The sequence below is a fragment of the Corella eumyota genome, chromosome 5 (genome assembly GCF_963082875.1).
Source record: "Corella eumyota chromosome 5, kaCorEumy4.1, whole genome shotgun sequence".
In the NCBI taxonomy this organism is placed as follows: domain Eukaryota; kingdom Metazoa; phylum Chordata; class Ascidiacea; order Phlebobranchia; family Corellidae; genus Corella; species Corella eumyota.
The window spans coordinates 10,819,230-10,845,132 of record NC_137494.1 but is presented as its reverse complement, the minus strand read 5'-3'; the positions used below and the strand labels follow the sequence as shown (position 1 = coordinate 10,845,132).

The 25,903-nt window shown below is 32.3% G+C and overlaps 3 protein-coding genes across 3 annotated transcripts; all 3 read right to left on the bottom strand.

The window, feature by feature from the left end:
- Positions 1-1,548: 1,548 nt before the first annotated feature.
- On the bottom strand, positions 1,549-3,904 carry LOC145753129 (uncharacterized). Its single transcript, XM_082569525.1, has 3 exons — positions 3,798-3,904; positions 2,679-2,726; positions 1,549-2,481 (listed from the first exon to the last, which is right to left on the bottom strand). The coding sequence occupies exons 1-3, from the start codon at positions 3,829-3,831 to the stop codon at positions 1,661-1,663; spliced, it is 903 nt and encodes a 300-aa protein (XP_082425651.1). The 5' UTR covers positions 3,832-3,904; the 3' UTR covers positions 1,549-1,660.
- Positions 3,905-18,035: 14,131 nt separating this feature from the next.
- Positions 18,036-22,275, bottom strand: LOC145753108 (carboxylesterase 1C-like). The gene is made up of 9 exons (XM_082569506.1): positions 22,086-22,275; positions 21,659-21,854; positions 21,111-21,301; positions 20,632-20,795; positions 20,240-20,382; positions 19,553-19,780; positions 19,111-19,267; positions 18,759-18,996; positions 18,036-18,242 (listed from the first exon to the last, which is right to left on the bottom strand). Exons 1-9 carry the CDS (start codon positions 22,241-22,243, stop codon positions 18,083-18,085), a joined length of 1,635 nt encoding a protein of 544 aa, XP_082425632.1. The 5' UTR covers positions 22,244-22,275; the 3' UTR covers positions 18,036-18,082.
- A 1,162-nt stretch (positions 22,276-23,437) lies between these two features.
- Positions 23,438-25,225, bottom strand: LOC145752094 (tectonic-3-like). Its single transcript, XM_082568303.1, has one exon. The coding sequence runs from the start codon at positions 25,219-25,221 to the stop codon at positions 23,518-23,520; it is 1,704 nt and encodes a 567-aa protein (XP_082424429.1). The 5' UTR covers positions 25,222-25,225; the 3' UTR covers positions 23,438-23,517.
- Positions 25,226-25,903: the final 678 nt, after the last annotated feature.

The following is a 25,903-nucleotide window of genomic DNA, read 5'->3' as shown; positions in this document are numbered from 1 at the left end:
TATAAGTTGGGTAAAAACTATTATTAACTTCCTGGTATAGCGTGAATAGACAATTAATAACTTGCTTAATAAAGCGACAATCAATTTATGAAACTTTTAATTTGTTTTAAAGTTGACAGAATAGTTGATTAATTTTACAACCAGCGTCGTATTTTTTACTAAAAATTTTTTTTTAATTTTTTTATATATCTTTATCCTCGATGTGGACAAGTCGAATGCGCGACTTAAACATAGAGTAACATCAGTTACTTCGACCCAGTCTTGAGTTGCCTGTGGCAGTTTGGGATATTATAGATTTTAATTGCCCGATAAAGAAAGGGGAAAAGGGCTAATACCGAGTACAAAAAGTTTCAAAAATCAATCAAAATAGGCGTCCGGTAGTGTGGTTTACCGGTGCTGGCAGCAAGCTAGGAGCCAAAAATTGATGGTTTTAGCCAGTATAAGTGAAAGTAATATAAGTTGGGTAAAAACTATTATTAACTTCCTGGTATAGCGTGAATAGACAATTAATAACTTGCTTAATAAAGCGACAATCAATTTATGAAACTTTTAATTTGTTTTAAAGGTGACAGAATAGTTGATTAATTTTACAACCAGCGTCGTATTTTTTACTAAAAATTTTTTTTTAATTTTTTTATATATCTTTATCCTCGATGTGGACAAGTCGAATGCGCGACTTAAACATAGAGTAACATCAGTTACTTCGACCCAGTCTTGAGTTGCCTGTGGCAGTTTGGGATATTATAGATTTTAATTGCCCGATAATTATACTGCTGATTAAGTATTGACTCAGCAGAAGTTTGTATCGTTTATAGCGCCTTACTCAAGGGCGCTACAGCATGAGATCACAGCTAAGTCTGATATACTTTTAGAGTAACATCAGTTACTCCGACCCAGTCTCGAGTTGCCTGTGGCAGTTTGGGATATTAGAGAGATTTTAATTGCCCGATAATTATACTGCTGATTAAGTATTGGCTCAGCAAAAGTTTGTATCGTTTATAGCGCCTTACTCAAGGGCGCTACAGCATGAGATTACAGCTAAGTCTGATATACTTTTAAAATATATTTATTCAAAAGAAAAGAAAAAAGTTAAATAGATTATTAACAAAAACTTTATAATCTGTTGTGTCTTGATTTTAATACTTAATGATATATCATGTTATTTTATAGAAGAGCTGACAAGATGAAGAAGAAAGATTAATAAATTGTTTTTTTATATTTTTTCTTTTAAATGTATTATCAGTTGTTACATAACTTGCACCATTATTTTTCCACATTTTTAGTTTTAAACTTAATAGATGCCTATAATAAAAAAAATCTGTTATGCTACTTTGCTTTTTATTATGTCAATTCACGCTCTTTTAGAATGGGAATTTAAAACATACAAAATACGTTATATATTATAAAAGAAATAGACAATAATAAATAAATACAAATTTAGTTAAAAAAAAAAAATAAAAATCTTGCTAATTCTAAATTTATTAATAATTCTTTTTAATTTTTTTCAACACTAGGTAGGGGAAAATTGTTTACCTTAAGGCCTATTTACACGACAGGTAACGTTGCGTTGCGCGAAATCTTACATTACGTTACGTTGCGTACGCAGTGTAAATAAAAATTCTTAGGTAAATTTTCTTGGTTTTGTATTTAAACGAGAATTTTATTTCTTTAACTTTTCTTTGTTGATTTTTAGAACTTTCTCAGATTTTTGTATATTGTTCTGTCGCTCTTCGTCAGTTAACCAATCAGTAGCTTGTTTGAAAGCTTCGATTGCCTCGGAGAACTTAGAAATTGCTTCGCTGTCTCGTGATTTACGTCCATACCACACACCAAAATTGTGTAGGAGTTGTCCATAAACGGAATATGTGCGTTTATTCTTAATCGTATCCATCAAACTAAGCCCCTCTGTATATGTTTGTAAGTCGTCTACATCCGCTAACCTTTCGCAAAACCCGATGTTACTCAAACACTGACTTAGTTTAACAACTTTTAGTTCTGCGTTCACTCCAGGTAAGTTTTTCATCTCTAGTTTCAGATCTTGCATGAGTGGAAGCACGTAACGCTGTACAACACATTTCATGTTTTGATCTTCTTTTAACATTCGGTCAACTGAATCATGAATTTCCCAAACACATAACCTCATGTCTTTAATGTATTTTTCCGGGTTTTCGGTATTCTCGTATAAGGAAAATGCAATTGAGTAAAACAGAATGGACTTTAGATATTTCTTCTGGGCACGAAGATCATAAGATATATGTTTAACTTGTAATCCAGTCAGCTGAGTTTTGTTTCGAATTATAAAATCTATTCTATCTCTAGTTTGAGTAACGCGATAACTTTTTTTGGTTTTTAAACAAGAAATGAAAGAAAGTATAAGATTTGAGATGCTTTGTATTTCTGGGTCGTAGTTATAATGCTTCATTGTTGCAGAAAAAATGTCGTCGAATTTTTTTGTTTTTTTTTGCAGTTTGTAAACATTTTCTAAACAGGTATTTTGATATAAATTGTTGGTTTATATTTTCTATAACGTAATCATTTAAAATGTTTAACAGTTTTAAACTGTATAAAAAATGGAATTAAAAATTAATATATATTATTTATAAAGAAATTAGTAACTAAATTGTAAGACTTAAATATTTCAAATTTTAATATTGTTAATCTGAGGTAACAAAACTTACCTTCGTGGTTGATTATTTCTAACAACACTTCGGTCGTCACAGATTCACCTAAAAATAAAATATTTAACAATCGCACGATGGTGCTAGTGAGTAATACTGCTGATTGTAAAAATCCGGTTGTGCGTTTTACTGATCATGGCATTAAGTTACGAGTAGTAAAGCTTCAAAGTTTGGCCGCAACAATAGGTAGCCTGAAAATGAGAAAATGGAAATGGAAGGACCGGAAAATGAATAAACGGAAAATAAAGGAACCGGAAAATGGAGAAACGGAAAATAAAGGAACCTGAAAATTAAGAAACGGAAAATAAAAAAAAACGGAGAATGAAGGTACGGAAAATAAAGAAAACGGAAAATAAAGAAACCGCAAATGCAGGAAAGCAAAAAAAGAGGGCAAAATCTTAAATATTAAAACGAGAAAATAGCGTCGACTGTTTATTTACAGTTATTGTCATTTGTTCGAGAACTAATGAGCGGTAATAAGTTAATTTGTATTATTCCAGCATACCCTAACCCTCTTCTGTAAAATGCCTGTTCATTTCTAAAATAACATTGACTTAAATACAAATAAACAGTCAACAGAATTTCCGCGTTTTATTTTTTTAAGATTCCGCCTCTTCTTTTTTCACTTTTCTTTAATTTCCGTTTTTTCATTTTCCGGTTCCTTCATTTTCCGTTTCTTTATTTTCGGTTTCTTCATTTTCTGTTTCTTTATTATTTTTCCATTAAATCCCGCGTCTCCGCAACAATGCGACACCATTCTACCTTAGGTCCGAAATTTACGAATAGCTTAAACACGTCACAAGTTCATGCCCTTTTCAACAAGAAACCTACCACTGCAAATTCTCCCAAAAAATAGTCTGTGATTTGAGTTTTGCATTTTATTTTTTTGCAGTTGATTTATTATTGTTTTAAAATATAACCTAACTTTATACTGTAACAAATATAGGTTGTTCTTATAGAACCTTATCTATTTAGCCATGTCGTTAGTTTTAAAGCAATATGTTCAAGGGCACATTTCTTTTAGATTCGTATCTCTTATCAGTCTTGGCAACTTTGCTTGCCTACTTGCAGCATCTATAACAATACTTACATAAATTGAATAAAAGTTTTAACATTTACCTGCAATATTTTCTTGTGAAAGATAATTCGCCATTTTTAGATTGTTTTAACGTTGAATTTTGTTCAGTATAGACCTACGCTAGCTTTTTGTAAGTTTTGGGTTTGACACAAACAAAGTGTGTTATTTTATTATGAAGGCGTCCGCCCTACACTTGAGTATTTTCTTTTTCAAAACAACTGAATTGTTTTGTTGTAATTAGAAACCGCCTTTTCAATGTGATTTGCGGTCACACGCCAAGGTTGTATAAGGAATCTCGATAAACTAATTATTTTTGTTTATTCTTGATCGTATTTCTTAACCTTCCCTTTTCTAATTAAAATTTGGCGATAACTGCCAACATAAGGCAATGCCCGATTTTAATCACACATATTTTTGGTCTAATAACTTTATGTTCCTTGTTTTCTTTAGTTAAGTTTTTATTCTTGATTTAAGTTTATACATAATTAAGATAATAGATTTCTCTTTAACATTAAGTCAATTATTAAAAAAATGTGTCTGATTTTCATTTAAAATTGCTAAAAGATCTTTTTTTATTTTGAATGGACTTTTGTTATGATATGTTAAGTAATGAATTGTGACGTCACTATACCATTCCGACAACATTTTAAGATAATTAGTTCATTGGATTTTGAATTTAAATGTTTTGTTTAAAATTAAAATTTTGTAATGAACGGTTCAAATTCAAGCGACCATATTTTAAATCAGCCTTTTCCGTGCCCTCCGTAAGTATTTAAATTTTAATTTCTAGTGACGATTCTTTTAATAATTACAAATGCCAAGTAAGAACTGTATACGAATAAAAGCAAAATATTAATCTTTATTGCGATATATAGTAGATTTACCTTATTGTTTTTGTGAAATTAACAGAAGACTGCAATACAAGAGCACTATATCAGACCCATGTTATAGCCACTTTCATGAATCTCACAAAATACATAGAAATCCTTCCAATATCCTGGCAAGTACGAATTTAAAAAAAAATACAAACATTTTTTATTATCATTTGCTTTTGGGCAGTTTAGGTTGGCTTAAAAAAATAGCTATTTATGACGCAATATTCTCTATTTTATTTAAACAGATGACACTGAAAAACGCAACATACGATGCGACGTTGACTCCATTGGTGATCAAGAGAATAAAGTTGCAAGTACTTCAATTGATCGAGTGTCGTGCCAAAACATAAACAACTTAACTTATCTACCTTCTCACTCAAGTTTAAAGGGGTTCAGGGGGGTCAAAGCGGATGACACAAGTCACGTGGCGACCACGACGACTCGAAAAAAGTTAGCGAAGCGTGTTTATGCAATCGATGACGTGGTCAAACACAAAGATCTAAGGGACATTAACAAAAAAACGTCATCGATCTTAACGTCCAAGAAATTGACGTTTGGTTCGGTCACATCTTTGTCATTTCCATCACTCGGTAGCGGACTCGGTCGCTTCAGTCACGAGCAACCGACGTCATTTTTGCGATTGTTACGTCACAAGTCCTCTACGACACCGCGTTTGCAACTTCTAAATAGACATCGTTCTACGATTGATTATGAGGTAAATTAACTTTTATTTGCTCGTATTTTTGCTATTCTGTATATGATAATAAGGCTGCACACCAACAAGCCTGCACGCCAGGTACCCTGCTTAAATACAGTAGCCTAGTCCAGGAGAAAGTCAAATATTATTTTTTCTATTTAAAAAAAATTAAAGGCAAAATAAACTTGTTGATATTTTATTAAATTTGTAGAATCTCGCACCTAAAATAAAGTCTTGGCATTATGAGGTCCGGGACAACGTAGGGTTAAAACCCTTGCAAGAAAGCCCTCCGATTCAAAATGCATTGCTGCTGAGTGACCCAACTTTTCGAGGTGATTTATTTTTGAGCATTGTTTATTTTATATTTTTAATGTAGAAAAAAAATTTTCTGTGGTAATTTTAAAATTATAGTAAAATGCTTGAAATATTAAAATATGGTGCTTGAAATGTTAAATTCTGGTGCTTGAAATTATAAATTTTTTGTGTTAATTTATTAAATATGATGTAGTGCTTGAAAAAAAATTGATAATATAAAATATTTGATTTGTAGATTTGGCAAAAGCAACAGACAAGTTTCACTCAAAAAAACTCAACAATAAAATTTCACTTCCTGGATTTTTTGTGACTGGACCAACCTCTAGAAGATCATTACCTCAACTCACACCTTTAAAAGGTTTCTTTTTATTAAATTTTGTAAATACAATGATCCAAGAGCCAGTGAAAGGTTTGGTTTTGTGATTTAAAACTTTTTTAGTGTATAATAACAGTTAAAAAAAAACTGAGAGCTATAATGTTACTTTATGTTCAGGCTGTAAAAATAGCATTCTCTGAGAATAAAAAATATAAAGAAAAGTTAAAATATTTACTTTGAGCAATAATTTAATATGGCAACTGTCAAAAAATATTTTAAAATATGAATAAACCAAGATACTTCAACCAGCAGCGTAATGTAGTGGTAAGAACACTTGCTACACCACCATAAGTTTGTTGGTTCAATCCCCACTGATCTCATGCTGTAGCACCCTTAAGTAAGGCGCTATAAATGGTATGAACTCCTGCTGAGCCAGCACAATCTATATAATATCCCACACTGCTAAAGGCAACTCGAGACTGGGTTGGAGTAACTGATGTTACTCTATGTTTAGGTTGCGCGTTCGACCTTCCCACATCAAGGATAAAGATATATACAAAAAAAAACTTTAGTTTATTAATAAAAGTTTCTTAAACAATTAAAGGTATAGCAGCACCAAAAGGCAGTATATTAGATCTTCATAAAAGTAAACAAAACATGAAAACTAAATCAGCAAGAGAACTTACTAAACTTCCTTCTATAATGAGCAGAGGAGAAATATTATCATCTCACACAAAGTTTTTTTCTGAAGACCATTTTGCTGATGATGAAAAAACAAATTCACAAATTTGCATTCCACCAATATCTACAAAAAATGGTAAAAAACAATTATTAAACTTTTTATCTAGGAGAAGTGTATAAAAAAAAACCTAATAAAAACAAAAAACTGTTTAAGCATGTTTATTTATAAATTTTATATATATATAATTTTTTTTAAATAACAACAAAATTTTAAAAAAACTAAAAAATGATAGTTAAATTGTGTACACATAAAAATGCTTAAACTTTTTTGCATTTTTTATTAATTTATACTAAACCCTGGCATTTTTAAAATGTTAATTTACTTGTAATTGAATTACTTAAAGATGTATAGGAAAAATATAATAACAGGTGTTTACTTTAAAAATATTCAGACATTTTAAATTTTAAAGTTTTAGGTAAAGTTAATATTTAAATTTTCTATTTTAAAAGGTCCCACCACTTTGCAGTCAAATAAAACCTTTAATATTTTTAAAACGAAAAGAAGAAAAAAAAAATTATCGAATGAGCCATCTGGTAAAATTATTCTAACATTTTAAATTTTTCAGTTTATGTTGTTTTTAATAAATTTGAACATATCTTTTTATTACTTGTATAATATTAATACAATTAAATTTGTGTTTTTAAAGTATTTAAATTGTTTTAACTGTTTTTTAATAACTAAAAACTACTACCCTTTATTAGAACCTTCATTAACGAATTTAAGCAAAAAATTTTTAAGAAAAAAAAGGATTCGAAATAAGGAAACTACTGTTAAGGGTAAATTATATTTAAAAACCTTTTTTTTCTAAAATGTAATTTTTTTAATTTACTTACAACCTTTTTTTATTTACTTAAACACAGTGGCGGCTCGTGTATGAAGCTAATGGGGCTAAAACCCCCAACTTTTTTTAATGGTTTTATGTTTTAATTTATATATATTTTTTTTAATTAATATTAAATTTTTTAAATAATATTTATTTTTTTGCACTGTTTTTCGCTAAAATTATTTAAAATATTAAAATATAGCGCCTATTTTGGCCACAAAATACGCAAAAATTTTCGAAAAACGTAGCGTAAACATGTGAGGGCTAAACCAAAATTAGCCCCACGGGCTGCCAAATACAAAATATCATAACGCCGTTTTTGCTGTCAGAATTCCGAAATTTGGAAAAAAGTTGAGAACTTTGATCGAAATGTGGGGCTAAGACCACCATTGAGTTGCCAAATATTTTGGCAATTTCAAACGTTGTATATTAACAAATTTTATCGTTTTTGTTTAACTATTAAACAAAAATAAAATAAAATAGGTGTAAACTGGGTATTTTATTCTTGTTTAAGGAAGTTTTAAGGCCTTAAATAATATTTTTAAGTTAAAAAAATAGAAATACTAATTGTTCGATCGAGTATATTCTCACATTATATTTATGATGAAAAGGTCGCTCTTAAGCCTCGCTAAAGCTAAAACAGCAAGTTTAAATCAGTTTTTGCATTCTTTTTAAAGAATTGTATGTTAATTAATGCTTTTAATTTTGATTAAGGCAAGTTTTTAAAGATAATCATAATGGATTTACTGCCTGACAGCCTGACAAGAAGACTCAAGAGCAGGTTGCCTGTTTGCCTGCCTGTCAAAAGAGCATAAATAAAGTTTGCCAATGAAAAAAAAACATGCAATGTACATAGTTTACTAGTGACTGTAAACATTCAGTCATAGATTAGGATGACAGACAACTGTTGAAACTCACAATAAAAAAGTTGAAAGAAAAAGGGCACATTCTAAGTAACTTTATCAAACCGCTGACATTTTGTGATGTGCATATTTTGATATGTAAGAAGTTAATTAAACAGCAAACTTTTGTAATCAAGAAATATTTTGGTTATTTGCAGCTAAAAGCTTAGTTCGACATCATTTTACAGGAGCATTTTGTAAGTGCAACCGGTCCTACTAATTACCACACAGGACCACACAGGACCGCACAGGACCGCACAGTACCCCACAGGACCCCATAGGACTACACAATAAGTGACTATTTACCACACAGGACCGCACAGGACCCCCTGACTACACAATAAGTGACTATTTACCGCACAGGACCCCCCTGACTACACGATACGTGACTATTTACCACACAGGACCGCATAGCCCCCCCCCCCCTCCCCCCCTAGGACCACGCAATAATTTTTTTTTACCACACAGGACCGCACAGGACCCCCTGACTACACAATAAGTGTCTCTTTACCGCACAGGACCCCCCTGACTACACAATACGTGACTATTTACCACTATTTTGTTTTGCAAAAAAAATGTTACATTATCTTTAATATGTTTCACGCAGAGATATCGTGTTGAATTTTGGAAGCAAATGTCTACTGCTTTAGTTAAAGCTTTTTCGTCATCACTTCCAATTGCGACCTTGATATCAAATTCAAGGTTGGCACTTTCCAATTTAAAATTGATGTGTGAAAAAAATGAACAGTACGTAGAGCATTTTCCATCCCAATGTAAATAACAAGGGCCGACGCAAATTGGGTGCTCTTTCGTCTCCTTGCTAAGTACCTTTAGATTTTTAAAAACGGTTACTGTGGCGAAGCATTTTGCAACATTAAAAGTTCTGTCGATCCCAATAACATATTTGTTATTATTTATAATAAGGAAATTTTTAAGCAATTCCATCTGTTCGTCTGTATATAAAATAACAGATGGAGGCTTATCTGAATTGTTGTGGATTATTTCTTTGATGAAAGGGTGCTTTTTACTCATCATCGAAAAAACCTGTACCACTTCATCGGCAACGGTTTTTGTAGTAGGAGTGTTTTTATCTAAATTGTAACGTACATTTCGGATTTGTTTAAAATCTCGTGGTCCATCAACGGAATCAAGTTCTTTCAATGTAGCATATATTGTTCTGGTTGGAATATTATGCTTAATGTTTTTTTTGATTTTCTCAAGAACGGCTGGTTTTGTTCTAATGTATTCCGTTCCCGAATTAACTTGATTTCCATGGCTACTTACAGTAATTGGGTGTTCCCCAAGATATTCTACTACAGTTTTATTTTTCAAAACACAACTTTTTGAATTAAAAACCGAAATTCTTCTTTTAAAACTAGGTTTTCTTTTTAGGGTACAATAATATCGATGTAGTTCAACTATTTTATCGCCTATGGGTTGAGGTTGTAATGGATCGTATATTTTAGTCCCAGAAACTGTTTTTTCGACACAGTATTTGTTTTTTTTTAAATATACTAGCTTGATTACACTTTCTTTGACGACGTAGATTGTTTTAGTAGTTTTGCCTAACTTGCTTGACCAAACTCCACAATCGTCAGCAAACACATTTTTTTTCTTATTGGTTTTCCGTAAGGCATTATCTTCATTATTTATTAAAAAATAACAATTTGATTTGTTACCAGGAGGTATATGTTGAAATTCCAATTCGCCGGACAAAACAAAATTATATACATCGTTTACATTCAAAAATCTATATTCTAGTTCGTGCTTTTTTGGTATTGCAGAAAGCTTTTTAAAACTTTCATCTAAAATATTTGGAGGAATATTCTCAGAATTGGACCTTTGTGGAGAAACTGGTGTAGTGTTTTTCGCACTCAACTGGGATGGAAACTGAGACTGGTGATGATCCTCCGAAATGGCACTTTGTAGCCTTGGATTTAATATTTTAGACATAGATGTATTAATAAAAACATTGGGATTTTTTATTGCTGAAGCTTCAGTTGTTTCAATATTTAAAAATTGTTCAAAACTTATTATTCCACTGTATGGTGACGAGTGGTGTATTGTTCCCACATTTCTTTTTAGTGGGACAAAATGATTGGGAATCCATATCGATTTGCCAGAGGGACCAACTGTTGTCCACATTATCCAAATTGGCTCAACATCTATATAGTTATATTCGTCAATTCGTGTGTTTAGTATGTCTATTACTTTGTCGTCATTGCCATTGCAGGGTGGGTATACACTAACAATTGGTCTTTTTAAAACGTTGCTTAATGCGAGCATTGTCCATGCAGATGAGTATGCCCAGTTCTTTGAACAGTCAATGCATGCATCGCTGTAATCAGGAGAAACAATATCAAAATCTGTTGCACATGGATGTGTTACATAATAATTTTCATTTAACGCCATCTTTATGCAAGTACAGACTCTCAATTCCAAAGCCAAATTTGTTGTACAGTTCAAGGCAAGCGAGGCCGCGTTAAAAAGACAATTGCCGTCACCAGGAGTATACAGTGCCACTTTTTCTGGTAAATGATCTTTTAAAAGATTATTTGAATAAGAGTCTATTTCCAGCTCCGAAAATAATTTTCCAGTCTCATCAACTTTTAAAAAGTTATGCTTTAAGAGTATAGATTCTCGAAATGCACATCTTTTTAGCTTCTCAAATTCATGTTTAGAAGCCTAAAAAAGTTTTAAAAAAAATTAGCTTTTTTTATAATTGGTTTATTTGTATTTTAAATTGTATTTAATAGAAATACCGTATCACAAATATTAAAAGTTAAGTACCATACTGCTAATGCCTCATTCGTTAATTAACCAAGTGAACTTTTGCATTAAAATTTAATTTCTAAAGTTAACCTTGAATATCATGATCCGGACATCGTGATTCCGTTAATTGGAGTTTAATGTTTAATCTTTTTTCAATTAAACTAAAGTAAACATGTTTAAGTCCTATTATTGCTGTTTTATTGAATTTAGAAGTTATAAATTCTTGCTATTAACCCGCCATTAAACAGCAGATTTTAAATTCTACAAAACAAATGTTCGTCCAGATAGAAAACGTTGTTTGTTTAAATCAAACTAAACGATAACGGTTATTGATAGCTTTCGTTACATTTCGTTTAATATGCGAGTATAATGTCTTTTGTATTAGTTTTTGTAATTTTTATATACTTTACTTACCTCGCTTAGACGTAACAAAGATAAGCAAAAATCAAAACCCCCATCACCGGACGATTGGGTACAGAGATGACAAATAAATGGTATATCCTTCAGTTTTTGTAATTCTGCTACTTCATTTTTACTTAAATTTTCACACTGAAAATGACTCCAACCAATACACACTTCGCATAAAATGCTGTCTACTGCGCATTCTTTTTTGCATGTTGTACAAGGCCATTTGATATTTTTATTCATATTTATTTCTAAAATTTATTATTTTAAAATTGTCTAACGTTTAATCAAAATAACTTTACTTTTTTTTAGTTACTATTACCCTTAAAAAGAATTTTACCAATAAAAAAGTGATAAAAAACTAAGCTTTTATAATTGTGTAATTAAAATATAGCTTTGTGCTTCTTTTTAAAATTGTTTGTTTAATCTATCCTAGGGTTTTTATTTATATAAAACTGGTAATAATTTAAACACTTTATACATTAAACTGTTAGGTTTATTTGAACAAAAAGACTCAGTTTTTTAATTTTTTTAAAAGCGGCTTCTTACACAGCTTGATACCATTGTTTTCTGCCTAGTTGGACGTCTTCGGTTTTTAATTATCTGCGAACAGTAAATTAAGCTTCTCAAATAAAAATGTACAAAAATAAAATTAATATTTAAACAAATTGATCGAAAGTTTAAGTAAATTTTTTTGCAATACCGTTGCATAAAAATATTGTATTTTGCACAATAAGATATAAACATCAATGACTTTAAACGATTAAATAATCCTACAACTCCCGGTAATTTTAAATTTGTCGCAGGAGTTCTATACTGATATTCCATTTTCGGTAAATAATCCAAAATTGACTTGGTCACAGAAAAATTCAAGATCTTTATCGAAACTTGTTGCGCCGTCCTGCGTGGTAAATAGTCACTTCCCGTGTTATCCTGTGCGATCCTGTGGGGAACTTTGTGGTCCCGTGGGGTCCTATGCGGCCCTGTGTGGTAAAAAGTCACTTATTGTGTAGTACTGCGGGGTCCTACGCGGTCCTGTGTGGTAAATAGTCACTCATTGTGTAGACCTGGGGGGTCCTATGCGGTCCTGTGTGGTAAATAGTCACTTACTGTGCAGTCCTATGGGGTCCTGTGCGGTCCTGTGTGGTAAATAGTCACTTACTGTGTAGTACTATGGGGTCCTGTGTGGTAAATAGTCACTTATTGTGTGGTGCTATGGGTTCCTATGCGGTCGTGTGTGGTAAATAGTCACTTATTGTGTAGTCCTATGGGGTCCTGTGGGGTAAATATGCATTTACTGTGCAGTCCCGTGGGGTCCTGTGTGGTTCTGTGCGGTCCTGTGTGGTAATTAGGCACTTACTGTGCAGTCCTGTGGGGTCCTGTGCGGTCCTGTGGGGTCCTGTGTGGTTCTGTGCGGTCCTGTGTGGTAATTAGTGGGACCCAGTGCAACAGTCATTAAGTGCACTTCTCTGTCTGTCGGTTTACTATTAAAACTGTGTTGGTGGAATACACTAACAAAAGTAAGGTTGATTTTATTGCAGCTCAACCAGATAAATCGACTAATATTAATACAATTTGCAATTCCTTTTAGATTTATCGTAAATGGTTATTCTGTTAAACAGTTTTTTGTTATATCACAAGGCCAATGATCTTACATGATAAAACATGTGCAATGGGTGGAAAAATTGCTTTCAAAATTAAAGTAAGTTATGTAAAAATAAATACTTTTTGAATAGCCCATTAGATAAATAGCCTTTTTTATTGCAAACATAGGCTATTTATGAATAGTTATGTACTTTACACAAACACTTAAACAATAAGAGTAGGACAACAACATATACATAGGGTGATGTTGTAATTGTACAGAAAAGAGAATGAAAAGAGGAAGAATGACGAGGAAAAAAAGGAAGGAGAGGGGGTGGTGGAGATTTAAGTATGTGGAGAAGATGGGAGAGATTTGTGATATATGATATTATTTATGGTTTTATTAATACTATTTGAAAAAACTCTATAATTTTTTAATTTTAACTATAAGACTTACTTTCTAGGTAATTATTTAGCATACAGCTAAGTCTGATATACTTTTAAAATATATTTATTCAAAAGAAAAGAAAAAGGTGAAATAGATTATTAACAAAAACTTAATCTGTTGTGTCTTTATTTTAATACTTAATGATATATCATGTTATTTCATAGAAGAGCTGACAAGATGAACAAGAAGTTCAATAAATTGTTTTTAATATTTTTTTTTTGAATGGATTGTCAGTTGTTACATAACTTGCACCGTTATTTTTCCCACGTTTTTGGTTTCAAACTTAAAAAACGCTTTTAATAAAAGAAATCTATTATGCTACTTTGCTTTTTATTGTGTCATCTCAAGCTCTATTAAAATCGGAATTTAAAAATATACAAAATACGTTTTATATTATAAAGAAAATAGACAATAATAAATTAAGATTAATATCTACTAAAAGTATACCGCTTACGAATGTCTACTAAAAGTATACCGCTTACGAAATCTTGCGTAAATTTTGCTCCCAACACAAAACTTGCGTAACTTTCGTACGTGTGAACGACGTTACGTTGCATACGCCGTGTAAAAGGGCCTATACTTTAAATAATTAACTATTAAATGTAAAAATAGCGTGTTTACAGCGAACTATTTACAATATTTCTGAGGGATCCAGACCCCCCTAGCGGTGTTGCGATTTTCTAAAATTAGCCCCCCCATTTATTTAACCCACGAGCCGCCACTGCTTAAACAAGTGTATTAAAAATTTTTTCGTGTATATATCTTTATCCTCGATGTGGGAAGGTCGAATGCGCGATTTAAACATAGAGTAACATGAGTTACTCCGACCCAGTCTCGATTGGCTGTGGCAGTTTGGGATATTATAGATTTTAATTGCCCGGTAATTTTACTGCTGATTAAGTGCTGGCTCAGCAGAAGTTTATACTGTTTATAGCGCCTTATTCAAGGGCGCTACAGCATGAGATCAATAGGGATTGAACCCACGACCTCGTGTGTGGTATAGCAAGTGTTCTTACCACTACCAGGAAAATTTTTATTGTTTAGTGTTATGTACTTATTTGACTTCCATTTTTTTAGACTTTATCGCAGGTGAGTTATCCAGTTTTGTTAATCCTGAAGATGGCGATGACGAGCAAGAAATTTAATTAAAACTTTGAGAAACAATAAAAATTGTGACAATTTTATTAAAAAAATGCAAAATCTAATATAACTAATCCAAGAGAATTTATAGGCTTAAAACTATAACGGCACAATATTTTTAGTTTTAAAATAATTACAAGTAATTAGTCTGTTTAATTTTTCAAACCAATAAATCATATGTCTTTTACAATTGCACTAATAATTGTAATAATAATAATATTGTTGTCAGTTTTTTTTTAATATTTTAAAATTCGTTTTAATGTTAAAACGCGTCAAAATAGCTTGGTTTGTGGCTAAGTGATAAAAAACAGTAATATATAAGTACAAAGTTTGGGCGTTCGAATCCGGTTGGATGACTTTACCCTTAAGTTGGATCAAAATTTTTAACAAATGACAAGTTATTCATATGATAACATAAGTTTAAAAAAATGACATTTATTTACAAATCAACCGATGGCGCATAATCGATTAACCTTCGTTCGTTGTTCTACCGATCCATTAGCCCTGGTTTAAAACCAGCACTCGGTAATATATAGAATGATGATACACTTTTTTGAACAATTAGGCGTGCTTAATCAAGCATAACTAATTGATGCGTTGATAGGTCACGTGATACTGATTAGCCAGCAAATTTTAGATTCGAAAAATAATTCATTAAATTTAAATTGACACGTGCCAACTTCATATACTATCGCAGACTGAATTCAAACTTAGTTGGCGGATTGTCAGCCTATTAAACGCGAGCTTTGTCGATCGGTCATAGAGCTACGCCACCGTTGGTCCATAACAATTCGACATTTTTACAAGCCTATTGCATGTTAAAAATAGTCATTTATATAAAATTAAATTCTTAAATAACGATAATGACTGGCTTGGCCTGGATTCGAACCTGGGCCACTGGTTCACAAGTTCACTACTATTACGCAGTAGGTTATCAAGACACATATTCGTTCTAAGAAGTTTTATTACAAAATATTATTAATTTTATTGTTTTTGTAGAAATACAAGGTAATAAAATTAAATAAAACTAGAACTAACGAGTTATAGATGGTTTTGCAACGCAAAGTAAAAAATTCCATTAATATTTTTTCGATTTTTTGTTAAAATCAGTAAAAATGAAGAGTATAACCTAACAAAATCCAAACATGCAAATTTCAGATTAACTATTTCTATAAAATTTTTAAACATACGGTATCTTTGTATATAACTATGTTTTTTTAAAAACCATGCCAAACTTACTTGTTGAACAAAACTTAAAAAGTTTCTAGAATTTTAAACTCGAAAAGACATAATCTTACTAAATATTTTTTCAATTTTGTAGATTTTGCAATTTAAAAAAAAAATAAAACCTTTATTATTTTTTAAAATTGTTTTTAAATAAAATTGTTTTTAATACAACATGTATTATAAATGCCGACAGGGTGGTGTAGTGGTAAGAACATTTGCTACACCACACAAGAGGTCGTGGGTTCAATCCCCACTGACCTCATGCTGTAGCGCTCTTGGGTAAGGCGCTATAAACGGTACAAACTCCTGCTGAGCCAGCACTTATTCAGCAGCATAATTACCGGTAATTATAATCTATAATGTCCCAAACTGCCACAGGCAACTCGAGACTGGGTCGAGGTAATTGATGTTACTCTATGTTTAAGTCGCGCATTCGACTTTCCCACATCGAGAATGAAGATATATACAAAAAAAAGATATTTTAGAACAAAACTTGTTTTTAGTGCGGTCAGGATTTGTTTTAAATTTTTAATAAAAATTAACTAATTTTTGGTAAGCATTTAAAAAAAATCAGTTTGTTATAATTAAAACAATTGATACATTATAGGTAAAGTAAAGAACAGCCTATAGTTGGTCCAACATTTTGCATCATGATTGTATATGTTGGCTAATAAAAGTAATAAACAAAAGTGTAACAATATTGTGGTGTGATATTTTTTATGTCAATAAACAGAGTAAGCAAGCAAAGTGAGAAAAAACTAGCGAGAAAAAAAACAAAACGAAAAAAGGTATTCCCGCAAGCAAAACGAGAAGCATAACGAGAAAAAGTATTCCCCCGCTTTTTTGCTCTGTTTTTTTTTTTCATTTTTGCAATATTTTGTACGTTATGGCCATTTGTTGTATTTAAGCATATTGATGCACGTTTTTTAGAAATATCAATTTCAACACATTATTGCTTATTTTTTATTACGTGTTTATTAGAATTGTAACGTATCTTTTGTATGAAAGCCATATTAATGTTTATACTACTTTATTGAGGAATATTAGCACACGACCGCCTCGCATCACGAATATCCCATACAACACCATTTTAAACCATTTTAACAAACAAGTCACGTGTTTCACGTGACTATAGGTGTAAACACGTGACTTAATGAAGATAACAACTTTAAGTAAATAAGAAAAAAGCGTATTCGTTGCAACATGGATTAGTTTTATAACTTCACTGTTTTACCACATATACAATATTACAATATACTTTTTGTCAAACATATATATATACATATATATATACTAAGCCGACTGTACAAAAAGGTAATATTACAAAACCATATTTAAGAACATATTTCAATAGCTAGGTTTCGTCGGTTATGCCAAACTTATATAAACTAAAACAAATTAACTACAACAAAGTAGTATTGTGTTTTTTAAAAGACCGTGTATTCGCTGGTATTTATCTTCATCCTCGATGTGGAAAGTTCGAATGTGCAACCTTAACATAGAGTACCCCGACCTAGTCTTAAGTTGCCTTGACAATTCGACACTTTGTGGATTATATTTCACCGGTAGTTATGTTGCTGATAAATTGCTGGTTTAGCAGGAGTTAATACCGTTTATAGCGCCTTACTTAGGGCGCTACAGCTTGAGAGCAGTGTAGATTGACCCACGACTTCATGGTGGTGTAGCAAGTGTTCTTACCACTACACCACGCTGCCAATATAAATTGTACAGTGTACACTTTCAAAGTTTTAAATAAAGGCTAAATACGTAAAAGTAAAACGTATAAGTGAATTTTAATACTTTTCTTGTATTATTAACTGTGTTAAAGGTCATTGAATAACACTAACTCGCTTAACATACAAGCAGTAGTAGAAAGACCAAAAAACAATGATATCATATAAGTTTATTTTATTTAAAACCAAGCGAATTAATATTTATTACATCAAATAATTTATTAAATATAGATTTGATTTAACAAAATTATTTTGCTATACATTTACTAATACTTAATAGAAACACTACTTTGGGATAAATTAAGACATTGTTTAATTTCTAATTGCATAGACCGAATCTTTCTATTTTATTGTTTTTTGTTGAAAAGTACATCTTCAAAAATGTTCAACCTTTCTTTATGTAATTCCTTTTCCTGAGTGATTGGTCTTTTAAAAGACAAATATCTTTCCCCGTTCGTTTCAAATAACGGCCATTCTACTTCGACTGGGTTACCTTTATTAGGATCACTATATAACACAAAATTGCAATTATTATTTACATTTTTTTAGATATATCCTCGATGTGGAAAGGTCATAGAGTAACATCAGTTACTCCGACCCAGTCTCTAGTCGCTTTAGCACTTTGAGATATTAAAAAAAAAATTAATTTCCCGTTAACTATGTTGCTGATTAAGTGCTTGTTCGGCAATGAGGTCATACCGTTTATAGCGCATTACTCAGGGGCGATACAGTATGAGAGTAGTGAGGATCAAACTCACGACCTCATGCTGGTGTAGCAAGTGTTCTTACCACTACACCACACTATTGTGGCTTTTATAAACTTGGATACTGTTTTAGTAAAATCTGTCGATATGTTTGGATTAAAGTTTACGTTATTCTACGCTAGTTTTAATAACCAAAGAGCCTGATACCACAACCCTTAATTTAATAAAAATTACTTGAAAACTAATTGAATACCAACAAAAAACGTTATGGCTTATTTCATCGTCATGTATAAAGGCTTATCTTACAAAAATGTCTTACCCGGTACTAGCAAAATTGGTAATGTAAGTCATCCACTGTCTGGACAGCAAAACCTCGTCGTCCGTAAACTTCACATTCACATTGCCACTCAAAGGGCTTCCCCAACTGAACATGAGGTCATCGCCGTGGTCACAGTCACAACATGATGCTTTATCCTCGATTGTTGGACCATATTCCCGATCGTAAGAGTAGCGAAAGCGATGACTCATTTCATACAAGTAAGTAGTTTTCCCCTGACCTAAAGTTTGACAAAATTGTCAAAGTGCTAGCGTCATTTTTAATTTTGATGAAGTTATTTTTGTATTCTTTTTAGATACGTTTTACAACATCCCATAATTATGACGTCACTAACGTGAATGCGCGAGAGCTTGCTTCATGGTCGAAATAACAAACATTTTATCCCCCATCAAGTCAGCATAGACCCTGCTCCATCGCATGGGATCATCTTCAGGATGTTCGACAGCATATTTGCTTATGACGTCATCGAAACTTTGTTGCGAAATTCCTTTCTGAAATAATAAGACAACTGTGACGTCACTAAAATAGTGGTACCCTAATTTGCGAAAAAGCTAATGGTATCCTTAATTATTTTTGATAAAATTAAAACATATATAAATAGAAACTAATCAAGTTAGCAAACTGCAAGCCAAAGGGTTTCGGGTTTAAGCCGCACCAATGTCATGCCATTTGCTCTCGAACCCGGCGTATACAAATAGCTTGAGAGCACACCATTTTCCAACAAAAACAAATAAAATTATTAACTAGGTGATAAAAAAACAATGATATTTATATACCAGAACTGCTTGAGATCTCAAATCTCCTTCTGCAATATGTAAAACTTCGTCTCGGGAAAGCCCCTCCTTAAACTTTGGCGGGTATTCTAAAGTAACAAGACCTCCACATTCCGAGTCAGTGACCCCCATTAAAAAGGGGATATCCGCGCCTTCACCCTGGTCAGAACTCTCCGAAGGTTCGTTTAAAAGAAATTTCCCGTCAACAATTGGGCTAAAGTACAATCCCTCCTGTGAAATAAAATTGGGTTTATTTGTCTAAATTAGGTGACACAAAATTTAAATATAAGTTAAATATATATAAACTAGATCAGGCCATTAAGAAAAAGCTAAGGACACTAACCGGTTCGATGTTAATTGGAATTTGCGCTCCGTCTGCTGGGGTATTTTTATTAACGCATAAGCGATTAACGAAAAAATAAATTATAAATATTTAAATTTTAAATATTTGATATACTACCCCAACCCCAGAAGTTAATAAATTTGAGTATTAATACTTTTTCAACAAATTTTATAGAGGTATAGCGACTAACGGTATAGTAACTAATTAAAAACAGTTTTATGTTTTTTTTTGTTTTTTTTTTAACTTATGTAATATAAAATATTAATTTAGATCAAAAGAAAATTATGTTACTAATAAAAAATACAGTACTAAAAATTTGCGCAATTATTTTAAGGAACCGATTTTACCTTTGCGATTTCGGTCTGCGCCTCTTTTATTTTCTCAGTAGAAATTTGTTTTATCTTGTCCATTACGTCACAATAGTCACCTTCCAATTTAAGATGTTTTTTGAATGAGTCGAACGCAGCAACTTGATCACTAAACGGGATTTCTTTAAAAAAAACTTTATTTATTACTTTCCTGAACTTTATTTATTACTTTTAATAAAATTTGATGTCAATTAACAATCATGAAAACTATGTCAAGTAAGCCATCATGAAAAAAACTAAAAAAAAGGCAAGTGAAAATTAAATTCGAAATTTTATTCATTACGTTTAATAAAATTTGATGTCAATTAACAATCATGAAAACTAATTTAATAAACAGACAACATATTAACAAAAAATGTCTTCGCACTTACTTGTCATGTAAATGTTTCCGCTTGAGGCGATAGCGCGATGAAACAGACCACGTGACATCGGTGATTGAACTTGAAAACCGACACAAGAGGCGCCCGCACTTTGTCCAAACAAAGTCACGTTGTTGGGATTTCCCCCAAAATCGCTGATATGATTTTGAACCCATCTGTTTTTAGTATTTAAGATTAAATTTAGGCATATGGGTGATTTAGAAATGTGTAAAGGATAACTTTATGCATGAGATAAGTTACATTGATGCCAAAGCATGAGATAAGTTACATTGATGCCAATTCTTAAGTTTCGAATTGCAGTTTTATATATTCTTTTAGCAACTATTTTCCACGAATTACCTGCTGGTTAATGTTTAAGAACAGCATCAAAATGCAGCGACTTACCCAAGGATTTTACGACATGCAAGCAGTAACGACGGCTAATAAAGTAATACAATGAAAACTAGATTTATTTGATTATGACGTCATACTTAAGAGCCATATTTTGATCCCACAGTGCCATGTTCCCCGTATTTGGATCTCCATTTGATAGAAAGCCAAAAATGTTAACTCTATAGTTTGGCACCACTATTATGACGTCATGTAAACCGCTGATGACGCCACCATGGTAAGGACCAGCAAAACCAGTTTGCAAGCCTCCGCCATATAAAAAGACTATTACCTAGAAAAAAAAAAATTTTTTTATTGTATTTATTTATCCTTGAGAAAGTCGACTGTACGACCTAAACATAGAGTAACATTATAGTTACCCCGACCCAGCCTCGTGTTACTATTAACAGTTTGGATATTATAGATTATAATTGCCCTATAAATACCAGCTGCTGATTGAGTATTGGGTCAGCAAGAGTTTAAACCGTTTATAGCGCCTTACATTACATTAACGATCGAACCCAGACCTTGTAAAGTGAAGCAAAGTGTTGACCACTACACCACGCTAATTTTCTGGCTCCTGATATTTTCAAACAAAACAATAATAATAATAATAAGAAGAAGAAGAATAATAATAATTACAATTTACCGGCATATTTGCACGTTTTATCGGGTTAGAAGTAAAAACATTGAGGTAAAGACAGTCTTCGGTCAAAGAATAAGGGTCGTAACCCAACATGTCATCCTCAGGAAAATATTTTGACATGATTTTGAAAAATGATGTATCCTGTTGGGGATTGGATTTGTTATTGCATCCTTCCAAATCCCCCTCCCAAGGTTCTGGTCTAAAAAACAAAAGTTTTTTTTTAAATAAATAGTTTGTCACTGGTATTACCCTAATATAACCGAAAAACTTCTGAACGAATTTCAAAAACGGTATTTTGCTAAAACTTAATTACGACTTAGTAGGTATTAAGGCAAGACTGAGTTATTCAAAAATGTATAAAAAAATAACACACGAGTTGTTATTTTATTTTAACAACTTATACTACCATAAACGATCGAATTCAACTTACTCCTCTGGGGGCTCGAACCTAAGGTCTCCGATCGGGGGTTTAGCATAAGGAATACCACCATAATAAAACACTTGCTTGGCCGATTCACATTTCGCTTTCGGTAACAAAATTCCCTTTACTTTTCCTAATCTAGTTTCAACTACTGGTGCTTCAGACATGCTTATTTTTGTTACACTAAACAGACTGTATATTTTAACAGGCAAAGGTAATTGACAATTTATAGTGAACGTACTATGGACTTATAGTAGCTTTATAACTAAATATATAGCTAGCAAAGATTTGCACCGATGCCCTTAAAAGCGAATGTCAATAACGAACCAATGTTTGCTCATGTGTTTTGTCATAATAACGCCGACAAAAAAACAAACTTTACCTTACTATTAACAACCCCAAATATAGTCACGTCTTTGAAACAACGTATCTTTTGTGCTTTGAAGTTACAATAAAAATTGAACACCGTGTTTGGTCATGTTCCCTAATTTGCTAATTTGGTCATATAGCAAATCGATAATGACGTAATTTAAGTTCTATTGCAACATTATTTCAAAACAAACAATATTTTGAAGCACTGACATTCTACGTAAAAACGTAAGCCCTATTAAAAAACACATTGTAGTTTTCCCCACAATCCAACTCTTTTTTGGGTGGTGCCACCAATAATATCATAAACAAAATAAGATATTTTAGGAATTTCAAGTTGTCGGTATATCAAATTAAATGAATAAAAACTTCGACAGAAAATAATCACTGTGGTAACTGTTACCATAATGAAAATAGTATTAAACTTATTTACATAAAAACTGTCAAAATATCTACTATTAGACCTATTTCAAGCTGGCCGTAAAACCACAACCGACGGAATAAAAATGGAATAAGATCACAATCGATGGAATAAGATCACAGCCGCCGGAATAAGATCATAATCGATGGAATAAGATCACAACCGACGGAGTAAGATCACAATCGACGGAATAAGATCCCAACCGATCTTAATCTTTTAAAATGATATTGAAAACCAGATTTGATTTCGATATGGTATTTGTTCTTTATACATCTATTTGTCAAACCATCAAAATCGGTATATTATATAATTATCTAGTTTAGCAAAAGGTTAGATTACCTTATCTGTAATATTCCAATCAAAACCTTAATTTGGCAATACGAGCTTAGTCCCCTTGTGGTCATATTATTTGCATGAGATTCCTTCGCGTTCCTTATTTGGAAATGCACAATATCGCTAAAACGGTTTTAAATTTTCGGTTTTTAGGATAATATGTCGGCTTGATAAATTGGCATACCACGAATCAACTTTTTTTGATTTATATAATAGCGTCTAAAAGTCAATTTTTCGATAATTTATATTTTATTAAAAAAATAATATAAAAACAAACTAAAAAGACACTACATAATGCATAAAAAAATTAAAATGAATTTATAGTTCGCTGACAAAAAAAGCAGCTAAACAACATAAAACGCAAAACAACGACAAGTTAATGTTATTTGCAGAGCCTTTAAATGGAAAAAAGAAATCAGAAGGTAGTCTGATGTTTATTGTTGGTTGTTGCATGTTAATAGACACTGGTGTAGCTGAAACATCAGTAAAAGTCACTGCTGATGTGACTTGAAGTGATTGCGTTGATGCACTATTGCAGGTTGTACCCAAACATCTAAATGTAACAAGTTGAGGTGAATTATACTGATATCTGACACCAACTATTTTGGCCTGGGGGTCTGAAAGCGCTCCTGTGAAGGCAAACAATATTTCAAGCTCGGCTCCTGTTACTAAATTACAACCTGCAGTGCCCTCCGGTGTTGAAACAGATTGATCACCAGAACTAAATAACTGTATCCAATTGGGGGTCACAGTGCTAATATCAAGTTCAGAGACCAATGAATTCCCAAATGCCGCAGCATACGTCGGGACTGTTGCTAAATCAGGCACATGTTGTGACATCACAGATGTAATTTCAGCTTGTACTGCACCGCAATTGCTACTTAGACTTCTGTTTAAACTAACAGTACAACCTGAAATCATGTCCTGACCGAAGTTGATTTGGATTCCGTTGGAGTTATCACACAGACCTGAAACGGGCAATAATGTTGGACCAACACCCGAGTTAACATTGGAACTTTCAAACCCATTTGAACCATTCTGAGCCCAAATTATTGGCATTCCTACAATATACCCAGGATTTCCACTTCTTGGTATAGTTGTTGCATTAAGAGTGACACCTTGGTATTGGACTGAAAAAGTCTGTTGCAAAGGTAGATCTGAAGTTATAATATTTGATAAGCCAATATCTAAAGTAACAGATGATATACCAGATGTACCATTCGTTAAAAACACAAACCTAACTGAAGAAACAACATTATTGCACACCCCAGAGGATGAGTTGAACGAAGGTGCAGTTGAACAATCTGGACATTGGCTTATGTTTACTAATTGTTGAAAAGTAAATGGCATTGTTGTATTTAGAGCTAATGCAAGGACCACAGGACTTGGAGCAAATTTGAAACCTTGGGAATAGAAAGTAGCATCTAATGTCACATCTGTTCCACATGAGGTTGATAAATCTTGAATATAACGAGAACATTCTTGATTTAAATCAAATAAATATTGAACAGGGCCAAAGTCTTGACAGACACTTGATAGTCCATTAACCCCAGGCATTGAAAATATGCCGGTGGCGCCACTACTTGCAATTATACTAACTGTATCACCTGATGTATAAAACTCTGTTGTAGTTGATGTTTCTGTTGATGCTAAATCATAGGTAAATGTTGAGGAAACGGAGCTGTCGAAGCATGTGTTTGTTGTGCATGTCACAGGAGTTGTGTAATTATTACGACTTGCAAAGTTGTCAGTTTGAATACAAAACAAACCATCTTGTCTTACCTCAAGAGTAGTAGGTAAGTTGTTTACGAAAACAATTTGATCATAAACGCAAAGCAAATTGTTCTCTACGAAAGCTGTGTTTAAACATGAACTAAATGTGTTTACATCTTCACTTGAGCAGTCTGGGTCACAGCAACAGTTGACCTCACAAAGGCCTTCTATGATGTCACAAGTGCAGGTTTGTGAGTCAACAACCACAAATAAAATAGTAAAGATTACAAATATTCTCTTTAGAATCATGATTTAAACCTAAGATTTATAAACAAAAAAAGAAACAATTTAGTATCCTAATTTAAATCCTTTTTTGCTGTGGCACCATAAACCATATTAGCTAGATGGCTACTTTAAGGACAAAAGGGTAAATTACCCCTTAATTAAACGTTTTTTTTTTTTTTTGTATATATCTTTATCCTCGATGTGGGAAAGTCGAATGCGCGACTTAAACATAGAGTAACATAAGTTACTCCGACCCAGTCTCGAGTTGCCTGTGGCAGTTTGGGATATTATAGAGACTATAATTGCCCGGTAATTATGCTACTGATTAAGTGCTGGCTCAGCAGGAGTTCATACCGTTTATAGCGCCTTACTCTTGGGCGCTACAGCATGAGATCAGTGGGGATTGAACCCACGACCTCATGTGTGGTGTAGCAAGAGTTCTTACCACTACACCACGCTGCCGGTTTATTATTTGTATCCAACTAAAAATGAGTTCTAATATTTAAAAAGCAACGTATAGACAGATAGAAGCACGAATCTAAACATAAAAACAATAGATACAAGTTATGCTCAATTGCAATTTATTTACTGTAACAAAAATTTGTTATATATATATAAAAAGTTTGCAAAGATTTTATAACCTTACAAAAAGCGGTTAAGTAAAAATATTTTTTGTTTGTCAAAAAACACTTTTAAAACTGTGGCT

What these genes read in the sequence shown, in the direction of transcription:
- LOC145753129 (XM_082569525.1), bottom strand. Translation starts at nt 3,831, where the DNA reads ATGGCGAATTATCTTTCACAAGAAAATATTGCAG. An exon ending in TTCACAAGAAAATATTGCAG is followed by an intron (nt 2,727 to 3,797) that starts GTAAATGTTAAA and finishes TTTTATTTTTAG; the next exon opens with GTGAATCTGTGACGACCGAA. An exon ending in AGAAATAATCAACCACGAAG is followed by an intron (nt 2,482 to 2,678) that starts GTAAGTTTTGTT and finishes ATACCTGTTTAG; the next exon opens with AAAATGTTTACAAACTGCAA.
- LOC145752094 (XM_082568303.1), bottom strand. Translation starts at nt 25,221, where the DNA reads ATGATTCTAAAGAGAATATTTGTAATCTTTACTATTTTATTTGTGGTT.
- LOC145753108 (XM_082569506.1), bottom strand. Translation starts at nt 22,243, where the DNA reads ATGTCTGAAGCACCAGTAGTTGAAACTAGATTAGGAAAAGTAAAGGGA. An exon ending in AGGTTCGAGCCCCCAGAGGA is followed by an intron (nt 21,855 to 22,085) that starts GTAAGTTGAATT and finishes TTTGTTTTTTAG; the next exon opens with ACCAGAACCTTGGGAGGGGG. An exon ending in TGAGATCTCAAGCAGTTCTG is followed by an intron (nt 19,268 to 19,552) that starts GTATATAAATAT and finishes TTATTATTTCAG; the next exon opens with AAAGGAATTTCGCAACAAAG.